Source organism: Leguminivora glycinivorella, chromosome 23, assembly GCF_023078275.1.
Source record: "Leguminivora glycinivorella isolate SPB_JAAS2020 chromosome 23, LegGlyc_1.1, whole genome shotgun sequence".
Lineage (NCBI taxonomy): Eukaryota > Metazoa > Arthropoda > Insecta > Lepidoptera > Tortricidae > Leguminivora > Leguminivora glycinivorella.
Genome location: NC_062993.1, coordinates 10,066,047 through 10,082,741, shown reverse-complemented (window position 1 = coordinate 10,082,741; position 16,695 = coordinate 10,066,047). Strand labels below are relative to the sequence as shown.

At 38.0% G+C, this 16,695-nt stretch overlaps 1 protein-coding gene across 1 annotated transcript in view; it reads right to left on the bottom strand.

Annotated features, from left to right (window-relative positions):
* Positions 1-16,695, bottom strand: part of LOC125238395 (rho-related BTB domain-containing protein 1) — a 36,853-nt gene that overhangs the window by 5,152 nt on the left and 15,006 nt on the right. The window contains exons 7-19 of the mRNA XM_048145707.1: positions 14,748-14,840; positions 13,253-13,405; positions 12,087-12,172; positions 10,113-10,239; positions 9,574-9,711; positions 4,397-4,510; positions 3,451-3,621; positions 3,022-3,209; positions 2,777-2,837; positions 2,404-2,488; positions 2,073-2,118; positions 1,319-1,440; positions 55-154 (exon numbers count right to left, since the gene is read on the bottom strand). Of these exons, the coding sequence (XP_048001664.1) occupies positions 72-154; positions 1,319-1,440; positions 2,073-2,118; positions 2,404-2,488; positions 2,777-2,837; positions 3,022-3,209; positions 3,451-3,621; positions 4,397-4,510; positions 9,574-9,711; positions 10,113-10,239; positions 12,087-12,172; positions 13,253-13,405; positions 14,748-14,840 (1,467 nt within the window). The 3' untranslated portion in view covers positions 55-71. The remainder of the gene's footprint in view (positions 1-54; positions 155-1,318; positions 1,441-2,072; positions 2,119-2,403; positions 2,489-2,776; positions 2,838-3,021; positions 3,210-3,450; positions 3,622-4,396; positions 4,511-9,573; positions 9,712-10,112; positions 10,240-12,086; positions 12,173-13,252; positions 13,406-14,747; positions 14,841-16,695) is intronic.

Here is a 16,695-nt window from a genome sequence, read left to right as displayed (position 1 = left end):
TCTTTCTAACACGAGCGAAGCCGCGGGCAAAAGCTAGTGTGTTAATAAAGTTACCTCCAGCACGGCATGGGTCAGAGCGGCTGGTGCGGCGGCTCGCGGCGGCACAGCGCGCTCGATTCTGGTGTTGCGCTGTCGCTCTCGCGACGAGTCTTGCCTGCAAATAAGTTGAATAGTTTTATTTTTGTAAATACTTACATTACATAAGTAAATATGAAAATGTAACATGACAAGTTTTAAATTCAAAAACTATCTAAGAATAGGCTACTTGACCTTTTTTTAAAGTCTGTCTTATATGATTAAATACTGTCCAATTAACCGAAATAAAATATTATCATATTTTATTATGACTTAAAAATAGCAAAAAATATTTTTAAAGTATACTTTTACGTATCAGGCGAAAACAACACAGTCCTGTTAATAATAGTTAACTGTTAATTATAGACTATCTGTGTATCAGGTCATTCTGTTCGAAAACAACATTTTCTGACTTTTTAAGTATGAAATTCAATATGTCAGTGATTGTTTTGACATGCAGTAAGATTCGAATTCGAAGACGTCACTACATCGCTGACAGCGTTTTCGGTGGCCAAAATAAATACGTAGTCACCATACGCTTTTAATACCCAAAATCTATAAATATTGTTATTTTATGTCAAATACTACCTGACTTGTAAATGTATCATTTATTAATAAAGCATTCATTCATTCATTCATTCAGACAATCATTTATTGGGCCAAATTCGATATGAGCCTATTTTAAATCGACGAGGCGATGGTCAGGAAAAAATATTCCATTACCTATATAACATTGAGAACTACGGTAGAAATTTACATGACACGCAAAATGAAGCCACATGGACATGGAGTATAGTAAATTTTAAGAATCCGTTAATTTTTTAAATGCGACGAACTTTAAAAAATATAATTACTTATTTTTAAAATCGGGACTTAATCGCATATTAAACTTGTATCCCGATTAAGTCTCAATTAAAAAAAAAAAATTATGTGTTATAGTCGTGAAAGTTGAAAAAATCACTGTTTTTTTCAAATATGTAACCCAACATTTTCTTAAAGAAATAAATGCAAAATAACTACCTTTTTTAGGGTTTCGAGCAAAACCCTTATTATAAAACCAGTCAATCATACTTCTCCTGCCCATCATGAAGAGAGAGACCATATTCAAAAAGTGACTCGAGAGACATTAAGTCAAATGTACTAGTTTACCTAACAGCCCAAAGTCTACCGCTCATTTTACCTCCTATTTACTACATTATAACTCACACCTATACAATGAAATCATGGAAAGTATGGAACATACTGGTGAAGCAAAGACAGCCTGTCTGCTGGCTCGCTTGCACCGACGTGGCGGGCCGAATCTCCTTCTGCTCCTTAGATTGCTCTGTGACGCACTTCTGGTAGAAGTCGTACTCTTTTACATACCTGAAATGAAATGAAACTAATATACCTTCATTTGAAAATGTGTGTTCTTGAGTCACAAAAAAATAACTGGCTCCACTGACTACAATAATTAAAATTTCATGATTACACAAAACAATTTATAAAAATAAATTAAACAGACTGAACACAGATCGCAAGGTAGATTGTGATGTATGGCTTTCTAAGTACCGCACACCGGCAGCCAGCGGTTCTCCAACAGGTAGTCCCTAGACGCAGCCACGATGTGACGCAACGCTCGTACGCACCACATACACCAGTCTGCCACGTTGTAATGTAAGGCCTTGTAAATACGTACCACACCGGCCGCCAGCGGTTCTTCAACAGATAATCTCAAAACGCAGCACCGATGTGGCATAACACACGCGGTCGTACGCACCAAACGCTCCAAGCTAGGTTGGCTAAGGCTTTGTACCACACCGGTGGCCAGCGGTTCTCCGACAGGTAATCCCTAGACGCGGCTCCGATGTGACGCAACGCACGCGCGCGACACACGTGGTCGTACGCACCACGCACCCCAAGCTAGGTTGTAATGTAAGGCCTTGTACGTACCGCACCGGCGGCCAGCGGTTCTCCGACAAGTAATGCTAGGTTGTAATGTAAGACCTTGTACGTACCACACCGGCGGCCAGCGGTTCTCCGACAGGTAATCCCTAGACGCGGCTCCAATGTGACGCAACGCACGCGCGCGACTCAGGAGGTCGTACGCACCACGCACTCCAAGCTAGGTTGTAATGTAAGGCCTTGTACGTACCGCACCGGCGGCCAGCGGTTCTCCCACAGGTAATCCCTAGACGCGGCTCCGATGCGACGCAACGCACGCGCGCGACACACGCGGTCATACGCACCACGCACTCCAAGCTAGGTTGTAATGTAAGGCCTTGTACCTACCACACCGGCGGCCAGCGGTTCTCCGAAGATAATCCCTAGACGCGGCTCCGATGTGACGCAACGCACGCGCGCGACACACGCGGTCGTACGCACCGCACAGTCGCCATACGCACCAGTCGGCTAGGTTGTGTGCGTTGTGCAACTGAAAAATAAAACAATTAATTTTCCACGATTTTTCTTCTCATTAGTCCAATTTATTTTAGTATTTAGTTTGGAAAGTAACCCAAAAGACACTGGGTTATGATGGCAGATATAATGTCTAATGGCAGGACATATAATGTCCTGCCATTAGACTCTGTTGGGAAAGACAAGAGTCGTGTAGAGCCAGAGCCACATACGTTTTACGCTCAGCGACGAACTACTCGCGCTATCATCGTGTGTCATTTCGCTCGTTTTTGATGGGACCAGTGCCTAAGGGCAACTCATTTACCTTTACAGGCTCCAACAACGAAAGTACTATTTCAACAATTTGATCGTCTTCCCCGCATAATCTGTGAACAAAAAACATCACAATTTAGCGCACCTTAACAACTTTTTTCTACTGAGTTACTGAGTAATGGTAACTCAGTGGAAAAAAAATGGGACATATTTTTCTTCCATTAGGATCCAAAGAGCTAGGATTTCCTTGAAAAAGTATGGGAAATACCAAAAAATATATATACTTATTTTAGTTACCTGTCTTGATGCCGCAGTCGGTCAATGACCCTCGCTTCAACCAAGTTCACTAGTCGATTCATACATAATCGATTAGCCAGCTCCAGTAACTCGATACAGCGAGTCGGCTCCACGACTGGGATGTTATCGCAATAAATGTAGCAGAGTAGGATGTGAAACGCGTACATTTTCACACCGGGAAATGAGATCTGAAATGGAAAGAGAAAAGTTTGCATATGTATTGCCGACATTATATAATTTTCTGTCCTCTGCGAAAGCGTAAAATTTTAGGCCGTTGCGCTAAACGAAGTTACCGTTTCCGGCTCAGTCGAACAGACAGATCTCAGCCGCCAATTATTTGTGATCTGAGCTGAGACACTTACTTTATGTAATCTACTATTGACCCGATTGGATACAAAAGTTGACTCACTTTATATTTTTAACACTTACCACTCTGCTAGTGCTTTCCCTAAAGTGTCCTTGAAACATGGCTTTCATAGGGTCACACCGCGCCATGAGTATAGCTCTATGTGCCAAATGTATGCCGTCGTCCAAGTCGAACGTGATGTCCGCAAAGAGATTGCGCTCGACGTACATTTCCCGCAATCGTTGAGGTATCGGCTGAAAAAAATATAATGAAGATTTGTAGCACTTATTGTAATAACCACAAAATTAAAATTTTGAAAAAATCCCCGACCGCGATATAGTAGACCGATTTTCATGAAACATGGCTAAGAACACTCCCGACTAACTCAGCTTTCAGACAAAAAAAAAACCTAAATCTAAGTCGGTTCATCCGTTCGGGAGCTACGGTGCCACAGACAGACACACACACACAGACAGATAGACAAACAGACAGACAGACAGACACGTCAAACTTATAACACCCCGTCGTTTTTGCGTCGGGGGTTAAAAATGACAACGCTTAAAATGACGAAATCAGTAAAGGCACTAAGTACAAAATTATAAATACCACTTAAAGTGACCCAGGAGACAAAAACAAAATTTCACCCAAAATGTTTCATAAAAGAGGACAAAAACATCATCTTTCGAAATTATCTGTTCAACTATGTTTCCTATATTGTGCTCGAAGTTATTCAGTATTTTTTTGTTCCCATCCCGTTATCCAGTGCAGTTTGTTTATAGAATATTACTTTCTGTCACGTTTTTCTAACATACTGATCGAATAATAGATGTCCCTTTACAGACCGGTTTATAATTGCCATAAACATGTTTGATAAGCCATTTTGGTCAATTTGTATTAGGTCGTCATCTTACCTTTTTTATTTGCAAAAATTAAAATAAATATCTCATTTTATTATTCCACTGAGTTGCGATTTCTCATGAGGTCGTAACTCAGCGGAAAATATAAAATGTATAAAACATTTGGACTTACCATGTGAAACTTTTGCATGAACACCTTGTCGAACAGCAGATGTTGGTCCAGTATGAACTGTGTGAGCTTCGTCAACTCATGGAAGCCTAGTAACTCTGCCGCTTGGCGTATTTCCTGCACAATATAACATCATTGTAAAAAATGTTCTAAGGTTTTACTATGGAGGTGGGATGGGTTTTAGGTTGACATAATCAAGGGTTTACTGGTGAAACCCGATAAATTGAGATAATTTGTCCTTGAAATAACAACATTGTGGATATTACACATAGCTCGAATTTCAAAAACCAGTTTGCTCAACTTATTGGGTTTCACCAGTAAACCCTCGTATATAATGTATGAAGGAATAGGCTACTTGCCTCCTAGTCAAATCAGCTTCTTTTTATGAACTGTCAAAACGAATTTGAACGACTTGCTAATATGGAATTTATATGAAATCGAATTTAGTGACGTCACGGTCAACTCAGTTACTTTATTTCTACCTGACTTATTAAATAGTAATTGGATTTAAAAATAACTTCTGTCTATGTTTTTCTTATAGTCATCTGATGCTTTATTTCGTGCATGGTATAAAATATTTTATTTTAACTACAGTCAAGTTCCCTATTGAAGGAAGTATTTCACTTTTAGGTCAATTAGTCAGACTATTTATTGTTTTATGATGTTTTGATATTTGAGACTTTATTGCACAATGATTACAGTGGATTTTAGATTGCTTTTCGGGTACTGATCAATAACAAGCCTTAATACAAGTACCATAGAGATATAATCAGGATTCTGACGCAGTAATGTATATGATGGTGGTATAGTCTGAATCAAGAAATAATCTGAGAATATTCAGAATATCATGTGAATAATAAAAACATAACTTTCGTTTAACAGATAAGAGCGCAAGCGAAACGATCATATCAAATGATTCAGACCAGACTATACATAAACTACAACAATCGAACTAACCTAACCACAAAATTAAAATTTTGAAAAACCCCCGACCGCGATTTAGTTGACCGATTTTCATGAAACATGGCTAAGAACACTCCCGACTAACTCAACTTTCAGACAAAAAAAAACGAAATCTAAATCGGTTCATCCGTTTGGGAGCTACGATGCCACAGACAGACTCACACACAGACAGACAAACAGACAGACAGACACCCCGTCGTTTTTGCGTCGGGGGTTAAAAAGAGTACACTTATAAGAGAAAGGGACGAAGCACACTGCGATGGAAGGGACATGTATTTTACATACAGGGCGTGGACTAAAAATCTAAATTTATTTCTATGTCCTTATATTTAATTGAAAATTAAATGTCCATTAAAAAAAAGTCAGCTATACGACGATGAATCAGTGAATGTGTTTCTTTTGTAATTAGCTATGTTATAAGAGTAGATATATAAGAATTATGTCCCGATTTCAATCAAAAGGGTACTCCTTGTCGGTTGTCAATAAGGTGTTATTTCCATAAAGCTTCAATTTCAAATCAACCTTATCGGCAACCGTCAATTGGTACCTTTTGGTTGAGACCTACATGTCAGAACTATTTTAACTATGATGATAATGATTCCTGTAAAACTAATAAACTGATTTAAGATTTACGTCAAATGATAGTTTGACAACAAAAACTACATGTTAAAAATACTGTGGCAAATGCAGATTCAAGAAAATATTGAAGAGAAGGAATATTTATAAAGAAGACCTTTATGATTTAAATATGGTAAGAAACATGAGATGGTATAGGTCTATAGGTACAGTCACCGGCATAAATAAGTGACGATTTCTGTACCTTGTCACATTAACATCTTGTTTAAAATGTCATACGAAGTTGTCAAATGATTAAAAGCGACAAGGTACAGAAATCATCTCTTATTTATGCCGGTGACTGTACTTCCGCATGACAGATTGATTCAATCGATAAAATTGAATGATTTTTGTAAATTGTGCAACGAGGGGCGGATGTTAAAAATTGCAAACGAAAATGTCAAATTATTAATTTTAAGACAAGTATCCAATACTGTTACACCCCGAGTTACACACGATATTTTTCATCACACTTTTAATATAAAAAATAAGTAAAACATTTAAAAATGAAATACGGTAACAAGAACGGTGAACAAGAAGGTCTGAAATGCAAAGGCTGTAGAACCTAAACATGACTTAAGACAGTGAATGAGGAGGCACACTCAAACGTTATGACAGATGGCGCCACCTTATTAATCCATTGCACAGATAAAGAATTTCATACGTGGCGTGGGAGCGAGAAGGTGATATGTTTTTCTCTCTCTCACACACACATATGAATGACAGTGACATGCCTAGGCACTTGCACAGGCGCCACCTGGCGGGATAAAATGTCAGTTTGCCTCCTCATTTGGTTAAATGCGTTTAAGGGTAGGTTTATCTTTTTTTTTTGAAAACGAAGGAACTCTATAAACACATTTATCCCAGTTGACGAAGAAGAGTGAGGACCGTATTTGTTTGACGCGATCAACGCTGTGTTGAACGCATGCGATCAATGAAATGTAGTAAAAATTAAATAATGAGTTATAAATGTCATAATAGGCTACTTGACCCTTTTTTAAAGTCTGTCTTATATTCATAGCTGGGCATTAACTCGTTAATCCGTTAATCGTTAATTAACGAAGTTAACATTTCTATTAACGGATTAACTTTTAAGTTAACTTGAAAAAATGTTAACGGACTCGTTGACTTCCGTTAAATTTCTCCGAGTCCGTTAATCGTTAATCTAGTAGGGCACAGGCGCTATCTGCGCTGCGAAAAACACGTTCTGAACGCTACTATAAAAGCCCGAAGTACGGCAAATCCTATGATTTGCCGGTAAATCCTAGGTTTTACCGATGTCGATTGCTAAAAGTCCGAAATAATACCTAAAAAAGTATTCTTCATGTGGATTTGCTTTTACTAACTTTGATTAGGTGAATCCTAAGCTTTACCATGGCGACTGTTGTAGTGATAGGGCAGCAAATTCGAGCCCTATTTTCGACCACATTCGCTTTCCTAGCCTCTACCGCCCAAAGTGCCACAACAGTCCCGTCCCGTCACCGCCAGCATCTCTCCTGACACAGCTCTTGGCAGTAGCTCAGGCGATCACTGCCTTCCATGTGCAGCCTAGAGTTCAATAGGCTAGCTGTACTTAGGCCTTTTACAGAAATATAAAACGTTATAGTGGATACTGATGCCACTAAATATTTAAAGAAAAGTTCATTTTTTTTCACGTGTTAACGGATTAACGATTAACTTTAACTTACGTTAAATTTGTCGAAATGTATCGCTTTAACGATTAACGAAGTTAATTTTTTTAGTAACGGATTAGCGATTAACGAAGTTAACTATTTGATTAACGGTGCCCAGCTATGCTTATATTATTAAGTACTGTCCAATTAACCGAAATAAAATATTGCCATATTTTATTATGACCTAGTAATACCAAAAAAATATTTTAAAAATTTTCATTTACGTAATCAGGCGAAAAAACACAGTAAAGATGATCTGTGAATCAGGTCATTATGTTCGAAAACAACATTTTCTGACTTTTAGGTATGAGGCATAAAGTTCATTATGTCAGTGATTGTTTTGACATGAAGTAAGTTCGAATTCGATGACGTCACTACATCGCTGACAGCGTTTTCAGTGGCCAAATTAAAATAAAAATTACACTGTTTTTTAATCGAAAATACGTAGTCATCATACACTTTTAATGTCCAAAATCTATAAATATTGGTTTTTTATGTTAAATACTACAGAAGACAATCTTTTATTGTGCCAAAATCGACATGAGTCTAGTAGCATATGAGTGGGGGAATGTTAAGAGGGATATTATTCATAAACGTACTCTAAAGTTATCAAGCCGATAAAGTTCGTTTGTTCCTTTCCGACGTATTTGTGTGATAGAAAAGGACAAACGAACTTTATCGGCTTGATAACTTTAGTACGTTTATGAATAAGAGGGTTTGAAGGTAAACGCGTTATCGTTTTACATACACCCGTGATCGCTTGCGTTTATAGCATAAAACACCCGCGCACTTGAAATAAATGTGTAAATGCCTATACAGGGGGACTAGTAACCAATTGTTATTTTATGGAAACCAATGCAAGTTACAATTGGGTTACCGTCCAGCTGTATTGTCTCTAAAAGTTTATAAACAAGTTAATATACCTATAGCAAAATAGCTGTGATGAATAAAATAGAACGAAAAAACTAACACAACACCAAAACAGTGCAACAACATACTTATAAATACGATAAAATATAATGAACTATGTTTTTGAATGTTCAATAGGTACTATAAAATTAAATAATTCATGATTTATGCGTTATTTATTATAATAATGTTTACCAGTAATAATCCAATTGCAGCGGACTGCAGAACAGTGTCAATAATAATTATTAATAATTAATTATAGTTTAATTTTACTAGAGCTTAAGCACGTGTCAAAAGGGGACATCCATTGATTACATCACACCTTTAGGGGTCGGAGGGGGTGAATATAATGTTACATGTTTTGATAAGGGGTGAAAGGAGAGGGGATAATTTTTTGAAGTTACCTTATTTTTACCTGACCCCGAAAATTTAAGTTTTTTTTTAAATATTGTACAGTTACTATATAACTACTCTTGGTATTGCTTTAATATTAATGTATACGTGCAATTGTTATTTACATACATACAATCACGCCTGTATCCCATAAAGGGGTAGGCAGAACACATGAAACTACTAAAGCTTCAGTGCCACTCTTGGCAAATAAGGGGTTGAAAGAAAACGAATCTGTGGCATTACAGTGACAGGTTGCCAGCCTCTCGCCTACGCCACAATTTAACCCATATCCCATAGTCGCCTTCTACGACACCCACGAGAAGAAAGGGAAATTGTTATTTACATGTCATAAAAACTTTTCATATTAATATTTTCAAGTAAATACTCATTTAGTATATCTGATTTCGGGTAAGATTACCAAATATTTGATTACTGGGAAAGGGGTTACCTAATTGGTAACGATTGTGTGACAAGGGAGGATAATATAATCATAAAATTCGTGTGACGTAATTAACAGACGACCCCAAATGGAGCCAAAGTTTATTTAAAAATATATAGAAATCGAAGCTTAAGCGACAAAGGGAAACCAACTTTAAAACATCACTAACAGTAGGATTAACTTATTACCTGTTGTTTGAAGGCTGTTCCGTCGAGAGTGCCAGAGTATACAAAGTTGATGATTTCTTGCATGACTGTTTGTGAGATCAGTTTGCTCATAGTGACTATGGTTTGTGTCGAGGATGTTGCGTGCTGGATTTTGTCACACTGCAATAAAGGAAGGGGTAACCCTTTCAGACATACCGCTAAAATAAAAGGATATCCCTTTCGTAAGTAAAAAAAAAGTAATAAGTAGTGCTAATACATGACTTATTAAAACAATGTTTGATTATATTTTTAAGTAGAGAAACTTGTGTATGGCACAAGGTAAGCGTTATGACGAATAACCGATACCCCTTCATTCAACTACTCAAGTTTCAGTGCCACTCTTGGCAAATTGAAAGAAAACAAAACGGTGACACTGCAGAGACAGGTTGCCAGCCTCTCGCCTACGCTACAATTTAACCCATATCCCACAGTCGACTTCTACGACACCCACGGGAAGAAAGGGGGCTGGTGAAATTCTTAACCCATCACCACACGGGCAAACAAATATACATTACAAATACCTTGACTACTCTTATAGAGTTGATGGCGGGATGGTTGACCTCCCTATACAGGTCTGGCGGTTTCTTACAGCTGTCACTTAGGGTCAGAATCTGGCAGGACGACCGCCGTTTTATTTGATCCCATACTCTGCAAAAAAATGTGTTTATAATATAAATCACCTCAAAAAAATCTGAACATCATACTCGCCATCTGAGCCTGACATAACAAAAACAGTTTTTTCTACTCCCGAACTGTTATTATTATTTACCCTGTAAGGTCGTGCATACATCTTTAAAACCCTACATAAAAGTCTACTCCCCAAAACCAGCGTCCGCCGGCTTTCCGCGCATGCGCACAGTATCGAAAAAACTGAAAATGCATTGTTTGACTCTGTAACCATGGCAACGCATTGTTATAACGATACTGCGTGCGTGCGCGGGAAGGCTTTGGGCAGCTGAGCTGACAGTGTGCAAACCTTTGCGTCAAAATACAGGAAGTGTGAATTTCACGAAACCTATTCAAGGAAACTATTTAAAATAAGTGCATGGTCGTAGAAAAATATTGTATGCAACGGTGTTTAACTGAGTCAAAAAATACTCGTGGCGTCTTAGTAACTATTTTCGGCTTCGCCTCAAATTGTTACCCACGCCACTCGTCATTTTTGACCTCCTTTAAACGCCTGTTGCATAAAATAGGTACTATTATTAAACCAGGATCCTTATCATGCACAGTCATTATGTAAATAAGGAGGCCATGATGTATGTGGCATTCTCAAGAAAAATATACCAAATTCCCGCTTAAGGACCCGTTAACAGGTTAGTCGTCAACAGTTACGAACTAATTTCTACCTTCTGGTATGCGACAATGTAGTACATTTTATTTGATAATGTAATGTCACATAATGTGCGTGTGCACGGAAAAACGTCTCACTTTGTCGATTGATATAAAGCCGCTTCGTCAGTTTATTCGAATAAAGATACAAGTAAATCTCTCTAATGGTAACCGACAAAGTGGGACGTTTTACTTAACACGCTCACATATTTCCCATACTGTTTGATATTTTTCCCCTCACTACCTCGGAAACACGTGTTTTGTCCTTTAATACCAGCGGGTAAAAACGCATTCTATCCACTAGTGGGTAAAGTAATTTGACCTTGAATAAAGTCAAATTAACTGCTTTAAAATTGATAAAAGTAGGTGAATCTAGTAATAAAGATGATTTACCACCTGTGGAACTACTGGGATCAGTAATAAACGCATTTTTTGCGTTGTAGTTTCCTCGCTATAGTGAGGGGAAAAGTTTTGTGTTACACTCGGGTGCAAATGTATTTTACTTCTCGTGTGTTAAAAAACTCGCAAGTTCAGGATTCTATTCTCGAACCACTCGCTTCGCTCGTGGTTTAACTATATTTCAAACTATAGGAAACCAGAAGTTGTATTTACAGTAACTAACGAGTTTTGTATAGAACATGCTAACGCCATAAGTTAGAATTAGAGATAGGCCGAATATTCGGTAAATATTCGTTATTCGGCATATTCGGCTAGATTTTTAATATTCGTATTCGGCCGAATAGTTCGATGACATTGCCGAATATTTACCGAATAAACAAAGTAAATAAATAGCGTAAGTTGTTTCGTAATTCATCGGATAATGACATCCTATTTGAGCATTCTAAGGAACTACCAAAGGGAGTTAAAAATGCGTTGAAATACAAATACAATCATACTGTAAAAAAGTAAAAATACGTAAAGAAAATCCAACATTTTCTTATGCACTAAATTATAGGAACATTAAGAACTTTTATTAAGATAAATGTACCCATTACCAATCATTGAAGTCTTCAACTCTAAGCCCGAATCTAAAATATGGCGCAACCGAATATTCGGCCGAATGTTCGTATTCTGAACCGAAAGTCCGTATTCGGCCCATCTCTAGTTAGAATATTATGGCACAACGTCAGCATTGACAGAGAAACGAATGAATCGAACCGTACCTCATTTGTTTCGCCTGATCTTGTCGGATCAGATATTCTGTGTCTTCGTTAAAGTCGCCTGTCGTCGCTTCGCCCATACTGCTCACCTACAACAATACAGGTAAAGTACAGGGAAAATTTATTTGTACAGCTATCAGAAGTCGATAGATAGATAGATAGATAGATAGATGATTTATTTCACGAAAAAAATTACAATATAAGTTTGCGAAGAATTCCCATCATGATCGTCATAAAATTAAAAACTTAGAGATAACAGGAATAATATTAATAATAAATCATCATATTGTGTCCCCCAATAAGGATCGTCATTTTCCAAAATTTAACAATAACCTCACGTTTAACGGGTGACGTGATAAAAACCTATTATTCTCTTAACGATAAGTCGTTCTGATTGTGCCAGCTTATAAAAAAAAACGAAATATTTATCGGTATTTTTTTACGATGTGGAAAAACCGTGTTTCAGTTTTTGGTAACAATAACTTTTTCATAAAACAACTTAGGATGAAGTGGCCAAAAGTAGTTGGCACTAAATTACTAATGTCAACAAAGCAGCGTTTCTACCTAGATTTAAAGATCTCATGGTCCTTCTTGAAAATCATGCAAATTTGCCTTTAGATATCGCGATGATAGCGCAATCAAGAGTAGAGATGCAACGAATAGTTGTTTGGTCGGATACCGGATACCGAATATTCGGCCTAACCATCGGCCGAATATTCAGACAGCAGAATTTTACCTACAATACCTACAATTTAAGCAGAAATAGCCACATGGAGCTAGTTGTATGGCGCGTCGTGCAGGTTTTGACTTGTTTCGTAGTGAACTTCGCGCGGAGTCCGTTTTTGTTTAAATGTTTATTTTTTTTTAATAATAAAGGGCTATGATTATAAATATTATAACCGTAACTGTTTTTTTTTACATTTAATTTGTTTACTCCAAAATCATTCAATCAAAAATAGCACATCCGGTATCCGGTCGGATAGTACGTCACTATCGGCCGAATAAGCCGGATACCGAATAGTAACCGAATATTCGGTGGATCTCTAATCAAGAGTTCGTCGCTGAGCGATGAACAATAAATTGCTCTCTCTTCTATTTAGACGGGAGCGACTCTTGTTCGTTTCTATGCCCGATATGTCATCGCTTACTCGCTACGGAAATACACTCACCATACTACTCTCACTAGAAGAGCGAGCTAGTTCAGCAGACCGCCCGCAGTCAGTAGTGAGAAGTCTATGAAACGCCTCACAAGCTGCCGCCATCATGAATCGATGCACAGGAAACCCTTTCGCGCCACAGATTATTACCATGTCGGAGAAATACTGAAAATAAAAATAAAATTCTTTTTTTTAATGTAAACCTTGGTGGAATCCGTGAAGGTTGAAACCATAGAGGAATAAGTAAGTGCCAGTTGAGACGGTACCAGAACTCGCATACGAGTTTTATTAAATTTCGGTATTTGATGGCTGAGCAAGTGAGCATAATTGTATGTAACCTCAACAGCCCGCTATGTAACTAAAATCGCATGCGAGTTCGCACGCCGTCTAAATCAAGCTTTAGGGAAGGGTTGTAACTCCATACATCAGTAAATGCGAGTTATTTGTATAGGCACAATTAACGCGTCAACTAGCGTAAATTATCAGTACTGATACTTGTCAATAGATGTCGCGACGAACGACGAGTCTAATGCTCACCAATTTTTAGCTAATATTACAATAGTATTAATCAGTATTCTGTTTTCAATTCCTTCTGCTTGTAATATAAGTTGTAAGCTTTCGTCCGACGAGACACGGTTGCCACCTAGTATCGAGTAGTGGTACTGATAATTCACGCTTTTTGACGTGTGAGTGACGCGTGATTCTCGCTAGATGTCACTTAACTATGCCTATACAAATAACCCGCATTTACTGATGTATAGAGTCACAACTGTTCCCTTACGTATTCCTCTATGGTTGAAACCGAACTATGACGGTCGTAGCTGCAATTGCAGTTTTTGTCAGTGAAAAAGTTAGTAAAAACGCCGTAAATAAGAGTCAAAGTCCGAGCTTTCCTCAGAGCTCAGAGCCAATTGTAATAAATAATATTACAGGACTTTTTTGACACATATAGACAGAGTACACATTGTAAGCTCAAGAAGACTTGCGTTGTGGGTACTCAGACAACGATTTAAATAATACATACAAATAATAAACTGAAATAGATACCATACGCTAAAGAAAAAGCGATCAAGCCCACTGGTGGCGAAGCTGGGAATCGAACCCGGGTCTCCAGCTAACGCGGCTGACGTGCTAAACCGTTACACCACCTCGACCGCCACTTAAAAAAAAACACGACAAAAAACAAATTAAAAACCTGACCGGGATTTGAACCCGGGACCACAGCTTAGAAGGCAGGTTCGCTACGCGCTAGACCGTACCGGTCGTCAAAAAAAATATTGGGCGCCATCTGTTACATGAGTATAAGCTCACCTCGGTGGAAACCGCAGAATGCAAGTCGTGGCCCCGGGCAGCCTGACCACTCATGGAAGCGGTCCGTCGAAAATGATCTGAGGGTTGAGCTGGAGCGAGGCCACAAGGGTCGCTGAAGATAGGAAGGCGTGGCGCGAGCTCGTGAAGGCCTTTGCACCTCTGGGGTGCCTTAGGACTACAACAACAACAAGCTCACCTGTTGACGTAACAACGTAGATGTGTTCTCCAAATAGCTGGAGTTCACGGGAACCACATCAGGCTCTAGGGGTCTCGGTGGTCTGAATGGCGCCTGTAACAATGAATATATAACTAATAAATAAAAATATATGGGAGAACACCTTATACATCAAATCAAATCAAATCAAAATAATTTATTCAGCAAATAGGCCACAGGGGCACTTTTACACGTCACATGTACATAGGTATTTAAAAAAATATTTAAAATTGAGTTGAAATTACAATTGATACTATTATATACTAATTCTAAGTTCTAACTAAAGTTAACTCTATACAATTAATTAGAGATGTAGAAGGTCTCTAAATGTCGAATTACAACCAAGAACTACACTAAATTTTAATATAAAAAGTACAAATACAAAAAAAAAGTCTAAAATTACTTTAGAGGTGCAAATGACTCTAAATGTCACAACTAAAAATAAAATGTATATCTACTTAATCTAATTCTCCTTAGAGATGTATATGGTCTCCATGAGTCAAAATCATATATTTAAAATATTCACTAAAAGAAAGGAAACAAACGACAACCGAACAAAGTGTCCTAATTTAATAAAAATTAGAATTAAAGTTACTAAGTTATAACAGCCCCAGTAAGCTTAAACAGACCGGTCTTCACAGACGGCACCCGTTCACGAGTATGACGCGTATCTCAGCCATCGCCTCCCTCAACCTTTATTCGGGAAGGTGGCGACCCGATCAACGACGCCACCGCAGCAAAGACTTTTAAGTGTGCATGACATGTTCAAGCTGCCAGGCTAAATTAAATATTCAAATAATAAAACATAGCTGTAAGACACTATATTCTGTGCTCGTATGTTACAAAGGAAGGAAATATAGATTTATACAATAAAATTAAAGTAAGATAAACATTAAACATTAAACACATAATCTTGGAGATGTATAAGGTCTCCAAGTGTCCACAACTAAACTTAAATAAAAACAATATAATCAGACGAGAATATGTTCTCATACGTCAATTGAACACTAGTATGCTTAATTACACAATGCAGAGAAAATGAAAAAATATATACGACTTCATTCATCTATTGACAAGCAACCACCTTAAAGGCATCCCTATCATCTATAAAATCCTTCACAGTGTAGTACGCCTTACATAACAACAAACGCTTAATGCGTGCCTTAAATTTGTCAAATGGCAAATCCACTATATCGGTTGGTACTTTGTTATAAAAACGTGTACAGTTCCCGACGAAAGACGTACCAACCTTACGGAGACGGTGGGCGGTCACAGCAAGTTTATGTTTGTTCCTTGTGTTATAGTTATGGATGTCACTGTTAAGCTTGAATTCGTGAATATTTTTCCGAACATACATAATATTTTCGTATATGTATTGAGAGGCAACGGTAAGAATGTTCACCTCTTTGAATTTTTCTCTTAAAGATGCTCGACCGCCCAATCCGTAGATTGAACGGACTGCTCGTTTTTGCAGCACAAAAATAGCCTGAATGTCTGCAGCTTTTCCCCATAACAGGATCCCATATGACATAACACTGTGGAAGTAGCTAAAGTATACCAGCCTGGCCGTCTCTACGTTTGTTAGTTGTCTGATTCGCCTTACTGCGTAAGCTGCAGAACTAAGTTTGCCAGCTAAAGTGGCTATATGTGCATGCCATTGCAGTTTTGAATCCAAAGTGACTCCAAGGAAAACCGTTCGATCTTCAAATTCCAGCGTTTCACCTTTCATTTGGATCTTACTGTTATTTACCTGCTTAACGTTCGGAAGCGCAAATCTGATGCACTTGGTTTTCTTGGCGTTTAGAAGTAAGTTATTCGCCGTAAACCAGTCTGTTATGCTAGACAGTGCATCGTTGATGTTATCGAAGCTGCTTTCCTTTCTGTCAACTTTGAATATAAGAGAAGTGTCGTCAGCAAATAACACTATATC